The sequence below is a fragment of the Carcharodon carcharias genome, chromosome 5 (genome assembly GCF_017639515.1).
Source record: "Carcharodon carcharias isolate sCarCar2 chromosome 5, sCarCar2.pri, whole genome shotgun sequence".
NCBI classification, from domain to species: Eukaryota; Metazoa; Chordata; class Chondrichthyes; order Lamniformes; family Lamnidae; genus Carcharodon; species Carcharodon carcharias.
The window spans coordinates 113,057,287-113,074,324 of NC_054471.1; the positions used below are offsets into that span (position 1 = coordinate 113,057,287).

Here is a 17,038-nt window from a genome sequence, read left to right on the forward strand (position 1 = left end):
TCTGAAGCCAAGCACAAATGTTCATGACATTATAATGCTTATTTCATCCTGATAAGATCATCTCTTCTTCAAGTACCTGCTTCAATAACATCTTCATCTTCAACACTCTTAATAATTTTGGACTTGAAATCCCGGAAACTCATATACCTTAGCAAACGTCGTAGCTTTCCCTGCAAATAAAGATAAATAAATGAACAGAAAAGCCCCTTCGCATTAAAGTACTATTTTAAGTGTCTGCCTGTCTCTAATTTATTATGTACTGAAAATACACAACTGCTCAGTCTTAAGCAGAAAACCTTTCAAATCAACTCTTACAGAACATGCTACAAGATGTTATTAAATAGCACAAAAATGCTAGCTTTCGAATATTAGGATCTTCTCTACAGGCTATTCTCTCAGAGATTGTTACAAGCATGTTGAAGGCATTAGAACTCTATCATCTCTTCCTGATGAATCTCTTACTCTTTTAACCCATCTGGTCGCTTGTTTTCCCTGAACCAAGCAGCTGTGGATGGGCTTCCAGACTTTTGAAATTGCAACCCTCAGTAAAAAGAACACAGCTGCTCAAAGACACAGGCAGCTGCTACCATGCGGTAACATCAATGTCACCAGAAGACACCTGGAAGAAAGATGGCCCTAAATGATAGGTCTTCATTGGGCAACACATTTGAAGATGTTTTTCTCAAGTTAGCAAATATATTCCTGACCATGCTCTGATCAACATGGATACCTGGGAAGCATTTTGAGGATAAAATACTCTGTCAACATTTTCCTTCCCCTTTAAGTATGTTTTGCAGCTGATTTAGAAACACATTGAGTACAACAGAGGACTTTAAATTCAAAAACAACTGCTGTGTTCAAGTCATCTCAGTTCCAAACATGTAAATACTTTTATTTCTCTGATAGCTACTAAGATTTCCAAATATGATTAGGTTAGTGTCTCAAATAAAGAGAATATCAATTCATAAAAATATTCATTTTAAGATATAAACTGTTATAAGATTTCTTAATGTTTACAAAAGCGGAATGTCACAAAACACATCAACCAAAGCAATACATTTAAATGTTTTATTATATTTCTCTTTCACTCCTGAAAATGCTGACATATGCAATGGTATGAATCCATGGTACTGTTAACCCTCCTATATCCCCTCCCCACAAATGACAATTTGCTATGTGTGAATCTAAACAGTGAGGGTTAGGGGATTATGGGCCTGATTTTGGCTGTCGGGAAGACTCTGTGGACCTTCAAAAATAGCATTTGGGACCCAGATGCAGATGTCCTGCTCCCAGTTGAGACACTACCACCGTGCTAAATGGGATAGATTTCGAACAGATCAAGCAACTCAAGGCTGAGCATCCATGAGGCCCTGTGGGCCACCACCGGCAGCAGAACTGTATTTAACCACAGTCTATAACCTCATGTCCGGCATATTCCCCACTCTACCATTAATGCCAAGCTACGAGATCAACCCTGGTTCCATGAAGAGTATAGGAGGACATGCCAGGTGCAGCATCAGGCATGCCTAACAGTGAGGTGACAACCTGGTGAAGCTACAATACAGGAATACTTGTGTGCCAAACAGCATAACCAGCATGCAACAGACAGAGCTAAGCGATTCCACAATTAACGGATCCAATCTAAGCTCTGCAATCCTGCTACATCCAGTCTTGATTGGTGGTGGACAATTAAATAACTCACTGGAGGAGGAGGTTCCACAAATATCCCCATCCGTAGTGATGAAAAAACTCAGCACATCAGTGCAAAAGATAAGGCTGAAGCATTTGCTACAATCTTCAAGCAGAGGTACCGAGTGAATGATCCATCACGGCCTCCTCAGGAGGTCCCCTGCATCACAGTTGCCAGTCTTCAGCCAATTCGATTCACTCCACGTGATATCAAGAAGTGGGGATGTTCGCTGAAGCACTGGATATTGCAAAGTCTATGGGCCCTGACAATATTCTGGTAATAGTACTGAAGACTTGTGCTCCAGAATTTGCTGTGCCCCTAGCCAAGCTGTTCTAGTACAGCTACAACACAGGCATTACCCAGCAATGTGGAAAATTGCCCAGATATGTGCCATACACAAAAATCAGGACGAATCCAACCCAGCCAATTACCGTCCCATCAGTCTACTCTCCATCATCAGTAAAGTCAGTAAAGGGATCATCAACAGTGCTATCAAGTGGCGCTTGCTGAGCAATAGCCTGTTCACTGATGTCCAGTTTGGGTTCCGCCAGGGTCACTCAGCTACTGACCTCATTAAAACCTTGGTTCAAACATGCACAAAAGAGCTGAACTCCCGAGGTGAGGTGAGAGTGACTGCCCTTGACATCAAGGCAGCATTTGACCAAGTGTGGCCTCGAGGAGCCCTGGCAAAACTAAAGTCAATGGGGAAATCTCTTCACTGGTTGGAGTCATACCTAGCACAAAGGAAGATGGCTGTGGTTGTTAGGGGTCAGTCATCTCAGCTCCAGGACATCATTGCAAGAGTTCCTTAGGGTTGTGTCCTGGACCCAACCATCTTCATCTGCTTCATAAACGACCTTCCTTCCATCATAAGGTCAGAAGTGGGGATGTTTGCTGATGATTGCACAATGTTCAGCACCATTCATGACTCTTCAGATACTGAAGCGATCTATGTTCAAGTGCAGCAAGACCTGGACAATATCCAGGCTTGGGCTGTCAAGTGGCAAGTAATATTCGTGCCACACAAGTGTCAGGCAATGACCATCTCCAACACTAGAGAATCTTACCATTCCCCTTTGACATTCAATGGCATTACCATCGCTGAATCCCCCACTATCAACATCCTGGGCAATAATTGCCATTAGCCAGAAACTGAACTGGACTAGCCATATTAATACTGTGGCTACAAGAGCAGGTCAGAGATCAGGAATCCTGTGATGAGTAACTCACCTCCTGACTCCCTAAAGCCTGTCCACCATCTACAAGGAACAAGTTAGGAGTGATGGAATACTCTCCACTCACCTGGAAGAATGCAGTTCCAACAACACTCAGTAAACTTGACAACATCCAGGACAAAGCAGCCTGCTTGTTTGGCTCCCCATCCACAAACATTTACTCCCTCCACCATTGATGCGCAGTGGCAGCAGTGTGTACCATCTTCAAGGTGCACTGCAGGAACTCATCAAGGACAGCACCTTCCGAACCCATGACCATCACCACCAGCTAGAAGGACAAGGGCAGCAAACATATGGGAACACCACCACCTGCAAGTTCCCTCTCAAGCCACTTGCCACCCTGACTTGGAAATATATTGTCTTTCTTTGATTGTCAATGTGTTAAAATCTTGGAACTCCCTCTCTCACAGCACTGTGGGTGCACCTACACCACATGGATTGCAGTCGTTCAAGAAGGCAGCTGACCACCACCTTCTCAAGGGCAGTTAGGGATGGGCAATAAATGCTGGCCTAGCCAGCGATGCCATCAATCCATGAATGAATAAAAAAAAAACAAATGTTTGTAGCAAGGGGAAAGGGGTGAAACACAGACTCTTTAGGGCCATTTGAACTCAGCATTGAGTTCAAACAGGTCCCATTTTGATTATTCCAAAGGTCTTAACATGCAGTGTGGGAATCACAAATCGATGCAGTAGAAGGAATGCTCTTGAAAGGCAGAAAATGTCTGGGTAACTTTCATGATCTAAAGTTTTCTAAGTCCCCTGTGCTTTAGACTTTAAAAAAAAAAGGCTGCAGCTATCACAGAGTTTAAAAAACCCTCTGCTGGACTACTTTCATTCACAGGTCATCTGCTGCAACTTAGAAAAAAAAGTAGCATCTGAACGTGCAGTTTCAATTGAGTTTTTTGACATTTCCCCAATGGCTATCATTATGTCATTCTGAATGCTTGGCTCAGTTTCAAAAGCAACAATTATCTTAGCAGGGGTTCTGAGTTCAAAATATGATTGACAGTTTAATTAGACTATTAAGGGGTTAGCTGTCTTTGATGTAGGGTCTGATTAAAGGTTTGTTTTAAAAGAGATTAAAAACTTGAGGAAATTTAAAAGCTTTGAATGAGTTTCTGGAATGCAAGTTTTTTTTTACTATCAAGTCTGCAGGAGTGAGAGCTGTATTGGATTGTTAAAGTTTTTTTTTCATCACCACATGGCTCTGGAGGTCTGTCCATATTGGATACTGGCTGTGGAAGTGGTTTGGACGGCATGAGGGTCCATGGTGGCTGGGTGGGAGGCATGAGTTGGGATTGAGGGTATGAGGTGCCATGGGGAATGGGTGGGAGATGTGAGAGAACGAGGGGATGAGGCTAGAGAACCAAACAGCTTCAGGAATAACTGGGATGCAGTATCAGAAAACCAAGGCTGACCTTATAGCCAGCCTTCCTCTGTGGGTGCCCGCCCCTACAGTCACCTAGAATCTACTTCTGGAGTTGATGGGCCTGACTCCATCCCACACCCGCCCCCGTGGAGCAAAAATCGTATGATTCAGGGCGCCTTTTACCGAGGCAGGTTTGGCGCATCAGAAAATTTCCCAACTGGAGTTACCTGCCTTGATAGCAAAAATACAGCTCTATTTGTTTTGAAGGGGATTGTGCTCATCCCAGTTGAGCACAATCCTTACCTCATCCAACATCGACACACATGAAGTTTCTATAAGGGGTAACTCTATAGAAATGGATGTGGAGGCCAGGGGTGGGGGAAGAGTGAGCATTGGCACCATGGGCTCTTTTACCTCTCACTAATTGAGGGTTGCCGAGCAGCTCCTCCGTTGTTGTCCCATTTGAGATCACCTAATTAAGTAGGCAACATGAATCTTGGAAGGCACTGAGTAAGGGCAGTTTGTCAAACAAAAAGAATAATTAATAAAAGGAATGACGTCCTAGTTAGGTTGATGGAGGCAAAATTCACTCAGGAGGCATTTGGGTGCTACGATGAGGGGCCATGTATCCCTGTTAAGGATGAACTAAATAGCCTCCCTATCTGTACTTCATTTTGTGAAAAGCACATTGTAAGATACAAAACAATCTTCCCATAAGTGATCAAATCGAGTCCAAAAATAAGCACTTCACAGTATTAACACTGATCTAGGTTTACAGTGCTTCTAACCTGGTTTAAAATACTTGTTTTACCTTGTCTTTCCGCATTAAGAACAGAATATCTTCTGCTGCTATGACTCGAGCTCCTCTGACTTGTGAGATTTCAGCTGCTTGGTGTAACTAAAGGAAACATACAAAAAATGTTGCTTATAAATTGTATGCAAATAAAATCAGTGTTCTGTGATAAGGTAACCCAACCATATCAATAATATCTAACTAAAACTTAACACAGTGAAAGCATAACGTAAACCTATATTGCATCTCATGATAGGATACACATGAGGGTTTTAGATAGAGTAGAGAGAGAAAGGGAAACTGTTCCCATTGGCGGAAGGACACCAATACAGGTAAATAGCAAAGAATCCATGAAAAGAAATTTTTTTTTACACAGTCAGCGCTTGGGATTTGGTATGCACTGTCTGAGATTGTGGTGGAGGCAGATTCAATTATGGCTTTCAAATAGAGAACTGGATAAGTACCTGAGGAGAAACAATTTGCAGAGCTACAAGGAAAGAGTGAGAGAGTGGGTCTAGCTGTGTTGCTCTTACAGAGGGCAGGCACGATGTGACAGGCTGTTCTGTAACCATTTTGTGATTCTATACAATGCTATGTTCAATTTTATTTTAAGAACAAATTACCCAACTGAAAATAATTTTGCAAAATTTAACTAGATGTGTATGGAAGAGCTACAACTTTCACTCAATGCCCCAAATGAATAAGAACATTATTCATTCAACTCATCCGCTGGCTAACTTTTAAATTCTATTTAGTAGTGAAAAAAAACTCTAATGACAACAGTGGCTGTTCCTAATAGTCACAGAAAAGGGGCATATTTCCTTTTTGGCCGATGGAGTGGGCACAAGGTCCAGTCAATAAATCATAATATTGGACCTAACTGTAGAGCCACATTTTTTCCATGCAAACAGCATGTTTTTTAAGTGTTCCTAGTTATCATATTCCCATATAGTATGTTCATTTTAGTTTTGTGGCTGAAATGGTAAACCAAGATTCTATACCATTTATACTAAATTCCATCCATAGTCTCTATGTTCAAACTATGGAAGCTACCACTTATTTAAAATAAACAACTAGTCAAAAAATCTTTCAACACAGATGTAGAAATACATTATTGAAGTAAACATTGAATGTTTTGTCACTCTAGAACTTGAAATAGATGAAATAAATAGTTTTGTTTACTTCTTTTTATGAAAATATCAAAGCAGATTTCGCCTTAATAAGCTGAACCATTATGTACCATTTTAGTGTTATAATAACAGGCTTCATTGAAATATTTCATTCCTCTCTGAGTAGAAACAGGTGTCTCTTTTTAACAGGGTAATCTATTCATCACTCATTTCAAAGCACCGATTTTATTTTCTAAGGTAACTATTTTTACCAATGCAAAACCATTTGCACAGAAGTGACAGGAAGGGAACTTACATTTAAGTTTTGTTTTAAGAATAAGATTATCTTTCATGGCATACTTAAGCCTTTTCCTAGAACTACACATCTGCAAATGTCTCCACGATTTTCCAAGTTTGTTGCCTGATTTTCCAAGCTCAATCTTATCAGAACTCAGGATATTCAGACCAGAATCCAGGGTTAGCAGTCATCTTGGATTCTCCATAAAACCTGCATTTGCCATAGGCACAGGGCTGAATAATACTGATGGGGGGGCAGACAGATGGCTTGGAGCCTTTATGTTCCATGCTGACCTGCCCCGCAACCATAATGCGCTGTGGGTCAGCTAAACAAGGGCCAAGTGGGGCTTCTGCCCCTCACTGGGGAGGGAGTTCCACCCTCTCGAGTTGCCGACCAATCTGATTGGCTAGCAGCTCCATCAGTCCAGACAGTGCCAAGAGCACATCACATCATTGCAGCTGCTGGGACTGCAGAAGAAGGAAGGAAGACAGATAAGTCCATGGTCTTGAGCAGGGAGAGTTTGGGTAGATCAGGAGGGGAGGGGAGATGAGGGGGCCACCCCTCATTCAGCAAATAGCAGCTCTTGAAGAGCAAGCCACACCCCACCATCCTCCCCATCCTTTGAAGGACATTCTTTAAAAAAGTCAGGCTGCCCGTGCCTGTCTAGCTGCCCACGCCAAACATTTTATGACGTGGGCAGCGTATTATCAGTCAATTGGCTTGGTAACAAGTCTAGACCCTTGATTACTTATTGGAATATGGTGGGCAGGCTGCCAATTTTGGTACCTGCCCGACCACCCACCACTCCGTATTATGGAAGGGGGCTCGGGGTGGGTGAGGTGGTGGTGGGTTGTGCACTGCCCCCTATTTTACCCCAAAACACACCCAGCAGGGTCACATAAAATACAGCTCACAGAGTGTCAAACTTATGGCTGACTGGCAACCATCTGGGCAGCTGACATGATAAATTGAGATTTTTTTTTAAACAAAAAGCTTTATTGCCCAGTATGGTGAAGTGGTAATTATTGCTTCTGCATTGTTGCTCAGCCTGTTCCACTCCCCCTATTCGCTGGCATGTGAACTGATTTGGCTTGGATTTCTTCCAACCTTCCTTTTTTCCATACCCAGCTGCTCTACATAGTTTGCTTAATTCTATCGAAGGCGATGCCCATCCAGTTTTCCTTGGGTGACTGAAAACCCTCTTTATACCCTGCAATGCTGTGTGTCCCTCACACGATTGCATGATAGTACATTCACAAGGCTTTCTCCAAGTTCTGCCTGCCATGGTGCCAATATATTTAAACAGCATCAATATGGGAAAAGTCAACTAGAATGATGGAGGAAACAAAAGTTGTAAAAGGTTGGGACACCAGATCTAGTTCAGAGGAATGGAGCTGAATCATTTGTAATATGAATATTCGGGAGATCTACAAATAATAAGTTAATTTATTTTTTAAAATTTAAACATTCCTAATTCAGAAACAAGGTATGTCATAGGCACAGATAGAGATACAGGAATGAAGAACCATGCAACACAGAGATCAGAGACTATTACAGGAAAGAGCAGAGTATGAAAGAGAGCTCAAGCAGGGAACAGGAATCAGTGTCTAAAACAATGAGCATATGATTAACAGTGGTGTAGCAGAAGAAAGGTAGGCTAAAAATAACAGACTAAAATCAATCTAAATGAAAATGTTTCAGCAAAGGGAAAGCAATAAGAATGAATAATAAAGAAACTGAGCTTGCTAAATGGCAACAAATTTAGGAAGATTGCTATTTATCGATTAGATGAATGACTTGGAGTTGAGGTCTCTCCTGGCTTCAAAAATGTTCTCAGCTAATTTGTCTTGAAATGGAAGAGTAGGTGGAAGTTTGAGTTGGACTGTGCTACAAACTCTTGGGGGAATAAATTGGGCGACCTCCAAAAGCCGGTGCAGGAAGTATGATGTACGGTTAATCCATGTCTGTTGATTGAAATGAAGGCAACACTCCAACTTTGTGCTCCTTGCTTATTATAATAATTTCTGCATGCAGCCAGTGATAATCGTGGTGTTCATCAGCTGCACACATCAGCAGTCGTCCCAAAATTGTAACTTGTACCACTTAAAACTAACCTGCAACTCTTAAAGGGAATGGTCATTGTGGCCAGAACCACATTACTCCTGACCATTCTCTTTTTCCTATGATAAGAACATAAGAAATAAGAGCAGGAGAAGACCGTACAGCGTGTTGAGCCTGCTCCGCCAGTAAATATGATCATGGCTGATCTTGGGCTTTAATTCCACTCTCCTGCCTGCTCCACATATTCCTTGATTCCTTGAGAGACTATTAATCTGTCTATCTCAGCCTTAAAATATACTTAATGATGGAGAATCCACAACTCTCTGGGGTAGAGAATTCTAAAGATTCACAATCCTTTGAATGAACAAATTTCTCCTTATCTCAGTCCTAAATGATCGGCCTCTTATCCTGAAACTGTATCCCCTTTTTCTAGATTCCACAGCCAAAGAAAACAACGTCTCAATATCTACCCAGTCAATCCCCTTCATAATCTTCACTGTTTCCATGACAACATCGTCATTCTTCTAAACTCTAGAGAATAGAGACCCATTCAGCCCCTCATCACAGGACAATCATCTCACCCCAGGGACCAATCTAGTGAACCTTCGCTCCAATGCCTACGGTATATCCTTACTTAAAAATGGAGACCAACAATGCACGCTTCCTTATTCTTCTACTCCAATCCCCTTGCAATAAAGGCCAACATGCCGTTTGCTTTCCTAAGTGCTTACTGTACTGCATGTTAACTCTGTGTTCCTTGCATGAGTATCCCAAGACTCTCTGAACAACACTTACAAGTTTCACATCTTTTAAAAAAATTTTGCTTTTCTATTCTTTTAATCAAAGTGAATAACTTCACACTTCCCCACATTATACTCCAACTGCCTCTTGTTGTCCATTCACTTAACCTGTCCTTATCTCTTTGCAGCCCCTTTGTGTTCTCCTCACAGTTTGCATTCCCACTTAGTTTTGTATCATAAACAAACTTGGATACATGACTCTCTTTCTCTGCATCTAAGTCATTAATATAGATTGTAAATAGCTGAGGCTCCAGCACTGATTGTTGCCAGCCAACTTGAAAACATCCCGTTTATCAGGAATCTCTGCTTCTTGTCTGTTAGCCAATCCTGTATTCATGCTAATATATTGCCCTCAATCCATGAGCCTTTATCATGTGCACTAACCTTTTGTGTGGAAAGTCCTTTTTCTAACCTATTGGCTACAGCTTGAAAAATCTCTTAATAAATTTGTCAAACAGATTTTCCTTTTGTAAAACCATGTTGATGGTTCTAATCATACCATGCTTTTCTAAGTACACTGTGAAAACCTCGTTAATAATAGATTCCAGCACTTTTCCGATAACTGACGTCAGGCTGACTACCCTGTAGTTCCCTGTTTTCTCTCTCCCTCCTTTCTTGAATAGCAGTGTCACTTTTGCTAACTTGAAATCTGCTGGGACTGTTCCAGAATCAAGGGAATTTTGGAAAATCATAGCCAGTTCATCCACTATTTCTGCAGCTATCTCTTTTAGAACCCTAAGATATAGGCCGTCATGTCCTGGCGATTTGCTGGATTTTAGTCCCTTGAGTTTCTCTGCTGATATGAATCACTCTTACTACTCCCTAGGTTACCCTCTATTCCTGGTACGTAACTTGTATCTTCTATTGTGAAGACAGACACAAAATAGTTGTTCAATGTTTCTGCCATTTCCTCATTCCCCATGATAAATTTTCACGTTTCTGCTTCTCAGTGACCAGTATTAACTTTGGCTACTCTCTTCCTTTTTATATGCTTGCAAAAGCACTTAAAAAATGTTTTTGACTCCTAGCTAGTTCACTCCCAGATTCTACTTTTTCCCTTTTTATCAACTTTTTGGTCGCCCTTAGCTGGCTTCTAAAATACTCCCAATCCTCAACCTTACTACTATTCTTGGCAACATTATAGTCTTTTCTTTCAATCAAATACTATCATTAACTGCACCACCCATCCCCCCACCCCACTTAGTAAGATGGATCTTTCTCGCTAAGTTTTTGTTTAGCACAAATCCACGTGTGTTCCATTTAATCTGGCATAAATAATCTATTAACATTGAGTGAATGTATAAACAAGCTTAAGAAAGTGAAAATCTATAGGGACTGCGTAGGGTTCGGTGGCGGGATGGGGGCGAGGTGAAGGCAGGTGGATTGTATAATTATCAAAGATATACCCATTCTATCACTGACAGACAAAGCTTACAGAGAAATCTCAGAGTGGCTATCTTCTGCAGGGAAACACCTGGGTGTCCCTCAGTCCCCATTTCCCAGAAACATTTCTGAGATGCCTCTGTGGTCATCTTTGTATTGGGGCTGCATTTATACTTTAAATCCTGTTTCTTTTCATGTGGGTCCCACTCCTAGCCATAGTGATAGGCCTGATCTCACCAGTCACACCTCTGCTGAATGAACTCAGGGTCTCATTATTGACCAAGGATCTAGAAATTACCAAAGTGTGGGGTTCCAGTCACCAGCCACACTCCATTTATGTTGATTACTTTGCTGAGCTAGGTGGAGGCTGCACCTCAACAACTCTTTCAACTATCCCAACTGGGACCCTTTGTATCCATGTGCTGTCTAGTTGGCAGCACACTCTTGCTAAAGTTACAACAGAAATGTGACTGATGATCTCTGAATTTTCAATTCCAGTGTCCAAGGTAACTACAGTATATTTAAGTCTGAAATTAGGTCAGACTTAATATTTAATTGCTTTTCTGTGTAGGAATAATTTATGAGAAATTAGACTGAAGCTGTCCGTGTCCATGTGCAGCAAGACTTGCACAATATCAGGCATGGGCTTATTAGTGGCAAGTAACATTCATGCCACACACATCCCAGGCAATAACCATCCCCAATAAGAGAGAATCCAACTATCGCCCCTTGACATTCAATGGCATTACCATTGCTGAATCCCACCCCCCACAACTATCACATCCTGGGGGGGGTTTACATTGACCAGAAACTGAACTAGATCAGCCATATAAATACTGCGACTACAAGTCCATGGTCAGAGGCTGGGAATTCTGCGGAAAGTAACTCACCTCCTGCCTCCCCAAAGCCGGTCGGCCATCTACAAAGCACAAGTCAGGAGTGTGATGGAATACTCTCCACTTGCCTAGATGAGTACAGCTCCGACAACACTCAAGCTCAACACCACCCAGGACAAAGCAGCCTATTTGACTGGCACCTCATCCACCACCTTCAACATTCACTCACTCCACCGCTGACGCACAGTGGCAGCAGGGTGTACCATCTACAAGATGGACTGCAGCAACTGACCAAGGCTCCTTCATCAGCACCTTCTAAAACCGCAATTTCTACCACCTAGAAGGGCAAGGCAGCAGATGCATAGGAACACCACCACTTGCAAATTCCCCTCCAAGCCATACACCATCCTTACTTGGATATTATCAACATTCCGTTGCTGTCGCTGGATCAAAATCCTGGAACTCACTCCCTAGCAGCACTGTTGGTGTACCTATACTACATGGACTGCAGCAGTTCAAGAAGGCAGCTCACTACCACCTTCTCAAAGCGCAATTAGGGATGGGCAATAAATGGTGGCCTAGCCAGCAATGCCCACCTCCCATGAAAGACTAAAAAAAATTAGATACTAAATATTAAGATTACAATGTTAAAGTATTTAGCATAATCTAAACTACTTTTTCATGTAATTTAACGTGCGCTTTCTTACCACATTATTTGAAAGCACATGCAAATTAGCTCGGGATGTTTACATTTTACCAGTTTCCCCTTCCTGTGTTTTCTGGCATAGCTCAAAATCAAAAATAGATTATAGAGAAATATAGGACTTGATTTGAATCTGTTAGCAAATGCATGATTGTTTCAATTTTAGCTTGTAGTATTCTGAATTTGAATGCATGCTTTCTTCAAAATATTTCCAAGATTCTTTATAAACTACAGCCTTAACAGTTAATAGATCCTAAAGCTAAAATACTCCAGATGCTGAAAATCTGAACTACAAACAGAAAACACTGGAAATGCTCAGAAGGTAATGCAGTGTCTGTGAAGAGAGTTAACACTTCAGATTGTTGACATTTCATCAGGACAGATGACATATCTTGAGCTTTATATTTAAGATGACGTCTATTAAAACTGTTTTTAATTGGACAGAGGGAGAGAAATCTTGCAAATTCAGATTTTTTAAAAATTTGATTGGACTCACTATAATGTTGTTCTTAAGCAAAGCTTTTAACAATTGAGCTTTGTGGAACCGAATTGTTACCTCTTTGTCTCGCCTGCTCTTTTGGTGATGACCTGCAATGTGTATCTTGGCCTTTATCCTAGGTTTCTCAGCTTTTAATAAATGTTTTCTACAAGATGCCCTGTTCAATCATGCAAAACATCTATATTAAACAGCCTTTATGGTTATAATCACCACTGCAAGGCGATGTGGTGCAATTCTATTACTAATGCATTGATCTTTAACAGTTTTTTTAAAATCGTTGTATGACAGGATCTTCAGCAGCATTAAGGAATGTATATGGGAGAAGAAGCTGGAAGAAGATGCAAAAAGCAAGGGGCTGATGCACTTGGGAACATTTGGGGGGTGGATGGGTGGATGTACAGCCAGAACACTTGGGTGATGATGGGAGGGAGTGGAGCAAACCTGGAACACTTGGTGCAGGCAGCCTAGGGGAAGGCAGTGATCAAGCAGTTGGTAAAATTACCAGGCCTACATGTGACTCCAGACCCACAGTAACTTGCCTTCTGAAATGGCCTAGTAAGCCATTTAGTTCAAGGGCAATTAGGGATGGGCATCAAATGCTGGCCTTGCCAGTGACGCCCACATCCTATGAAAGAATAAAGAAAAAAATCATGAAAGGGAGCCTGAGAAGATGCCTACACCCTTGTTTCAGAACATCTCAAGCTTATTCCAATACCTGATGGTTGAGTTGCAAAAAGTCTGTTTATCAAAGATGAAACTGAAGCCTTTAACCCAAGTTAATAAACTAGTTCAGAGCCCAGTTTGTCCAATGACCTTGGATCAGTTTGGTCAAGGCGCATTACAATTCCCTTCTAATTTGCCTGCAAACTCTCTTTCTTCTTAATTGATTGCAATTTGGACCAGGAATTCAATTGTAAGATTCACTTTACACGAGCTCTGTCAAGCAAAGCTTAGCTTTAAGAAAAATATCCTAGGACTTGAGTCCTTCTTACTATGTCCATCAGAAGTTCACAAAGCTTCAGGTTCCGTAAGGATATGCCCAGTGGGAAGGCAACAAACACAAATGAGGTTCACCAGGACTTGAAAAAACTGAATAATGAAATATGAAGCATTGTTTGAAAATGGACTGAAGGTACATTTTGACCTCACCAGGCAACTCAAGTTGTAACTAGGATGGCTACAGACTACAAGACCTCAGCATTACATTTTTATTTCTACCGATTATCATCTGCCTACCATTTGTCCTTCTTCTAATCAGGTCTTCTAACATAAGAAATGCTCCCATTAATCTGCATATATCTCAGACTGAAGGTACTACTATATCTTGAGGGTGTCCTGAGGTAGGATTGATCACAATTGAGGCAATAGCACAAAAAGCAATCCTTTTCAAATCAAATTTAAACAGGCCAAGCCAGAGAGTAAAAATTATAAATGTAACAGTTGAGCTGCTCAGGTTTCATGGGCCTGATACCCAGGGCTCACATATGGTTTACTAGTCATAGTTTGAAATATTGCTGCCACATACTGCTCTATTATTAGAGCTTTGAACTTCTATGTATTCTTTTTTCCATCTGGGAGTCATTCAGTCACCTCTCTTGATTCTGATCTTCATCCATACAACACAAAATTGTCCCGCCCATGATGGTCTTCTTGCCATAATGTTTTATGTTATTGCATACTCCTTATTTAACTGATATTTGCTCAGTCTTTCCAACTAGTACTAAACAGCCTCTTTGCGCAATGCATTCCAAAACACACAATTTCTGCCTTTTCTGCGTTCAGTGCCAGAGAAAATTTCCAACGAGACACCAGTCTCATACACTTTTCATAACTATTGGGGTGTTTCTCCCCAACAGTGATTTCCATCATTTCTCAAGAGAACTCCAAGTTAAACTAGTGTTCCTCTTTGAATCTATTTTAATAAACATACAGTTTTTTTAAAGCAATTTTAATAAACAGAGAGTTTTTTTTAAGTGTGTAAACAGATGTATTAGAGTCACAGAGCTGAATTTTACAATCCCCCCCTGCCAACCAATCATATCACCGGGAGAAAGCTGGCAGATGTGGCAGAGGAGGGGGGGGGAGTAAAATTCACTGCCATGATGGCATCACCATGCATGCTGCCAAACCACCTCATTTGGTATTTTACCAATGAGACCAGCCCACCCACCCTTGGGCCAATTGAAGCCCTTAAGTGGTCAAAGTAGATCCCACTCCCACTTCAGCATCCTGCTGAACCTCACATACAGCCCTCGCAGGTGTGCCTCCCAGGACTTACTGGCATGTCTGACAACATGGTGCTTCAATTGGGGCTGCCTGCGGTGTCAGTAGTGGACACAAGAGAGCAGCCAACCATTTGATTGGGTGGCAGCTCTTGGGGTCCTCCCTGATGAGCAAAGAAGTCTCACCCTGAGCCAATTAACATCCCAATGACTGTTAAACCTAAAAGAGGCAGAACTATGCAAAAGGCAGAGCAGAAAAGCTTTCTGATCTCCAGACAGGTACACACAGTCAGGAAATTTCCACAAACACAACTCAGGGGAAAATGCCTTGAATGGTTGGACTTTTGATCCTAAGGGAGGGGGGGGAGTGGGGGATGGTACTGCAGAGGTAGCCATAGGGGCTTGTGGGGTGGGGAGGTTGTGAGGCAGTAGTAATGAAAACATGGTTCTTTATAGCCCCATGCCAGCCCTTGCCCCCCATCCACCGCCCTTTGCCCTTAAACCCTCCTTGCCAAATCACCCACCAGTATCCACAATAGGCAAACCTCAGGAGCCATGGTGAGATGAAATAAAGTAAAGTTCCAAGTATCTAAGACAGGGCGGAATAGTCCCAGATTTGCACTAAGTGCAGCAGTGGACAGGAAAAAGAGTGTTTTACCTGTTGGTCGAAATGGCAGCTTTTCTCGCCGTATCGCCCCAATCCTGCCTCATTAATCCTGCATTCTCAGAAAACACGCCGTCTTGCTGGTGGGCGGCCTCCAACTTGCCTGCCACAACTTCACCCCACGGCTTCCTCATGCTGGGCACCATATGCAAAGTGCGGCCATGTGCACATATCTAAGTGCTTCCAGCCCAGGACTGTTGCACAGAAGTCATGGCCCCAAAAAGCACGAGGGCTGCAGCTCCCCGATTCAGTGATACATCCCTGGGATGACTTCTGAACACGGTTGGAGCCTGCTGCGATGTCCTATGCCCCTGCTCTGGCCGTAGGAGGCTCATCAGTCTCACCACTCTGGCTTGGGAGGTGGTGGCAGAGGTGGTCAGTGCCAACGCTGCACAGAAGAGGTTCGCCATCCAGTGCAGAAAGAGGATGACTGATCTCATCCATGTCGCCAGGGTAAGGCAACCACCTCATCACTAAACACACACTCTGAAGCCCATCACACATTCATCTCATTCAATGTCAGCTCAAGAGACATCACCACATTCTCTCACATACACCCTCAAATCTCCATCTGGCCTCATCTCCTCTGGAGACTGCCTCCTCAGCCCTCACCCTCTTGACAGATCAACATGTGTCCCCACACACACCCTGGGATAACCTCCTTCCCCAGTACTGCCCTAGCCCTGCAGCCTCTTCCCTTGCCTGAAGCCACTTCTCCCCCTTCGCCAAGCTAGACATAGCTCTGCAGCCATCGAAAATCCACCCCCGCCTTACAGATGGTCTTATAAGTAGAGGCCTGTCTGTTAGCCTCCCTAAAAGTGACATTGTGCTGCTGCCCAAAGCAAGGTAGGCAAATGAGCCTCAAAGTCCTGAGTGAAGTGCAGCTTGCCAAGTGCACATCACTTATGTTCAGTTGTGAAACACGCCAGCATGACTGCATGTGCTCGAATGATCCAGCGTGGGGGGATGATTCCGACAAGTTGGGCTTATAATGATGTGCAGATGTACAGCAATGAAATTTCCCGACCTGTGGTAGCAGGCTGTGCAGCCCGCCTTTGATGGACTGAGTGGATTATTGCAAACTGGCTTCATGATGTTGTGAAACCGATTTTTGGCCTTCTTGCCATATTGTCCACTCACACCGGCCATGATACCCAACACCAGTGGGCACAGAAAATTCCACCCTTGATCTCTTTATGACCACTTGGAGCTTCAATCAAACTGGGAACTTACAGCTGCCCCCACCACCGACCCCCAGCCCCAAACACCACCGTGATAATGACAGGTTGTGGAAGCAGTCAAGCAGAAATAATGATAGCACTCAGGCTTTAGTCAACAAACATCTATTGAAATTCCAAGCACTGATTTTTTTCA

At 42.6% G+C, this 17,038-nt stretch overlaps 1 protein-coding gene across 5 annotated transcripts in view; it reads right to left on the reverse strand.

Moving 5' to 3' along the window:
• supt3h (SPT3 homolog, SAGA and STAGA complex component) overlaps positions 1-17,038 on the reverse strand; it is a 526,661-nt gene that overhangs the window by 187,428 nt on the left and 322,195 nt on the right. For all 5 annotated transcript variants that reach the window (XR_005943141.1, XM_041188853.1, XM_041188854.1 and 2 more), the window contains 2 exons: positions 5,108-5,194; positions 77-170 (listed from right to left, as the gene is read on the reverse strand). Coding sequence is in view for 4 of the 5 variants with exons in the window: in XM_041188853.1 (XP_041044787.1) it covers positions 77-170; positions 5,108-5,194 (181 nt within the window). In the remaining variant the exon portion in view is untranslated. The remainder of the gene's footprint in view (positions 1-76; positions 171-5,107; positions 5,195-17,038) is intronic.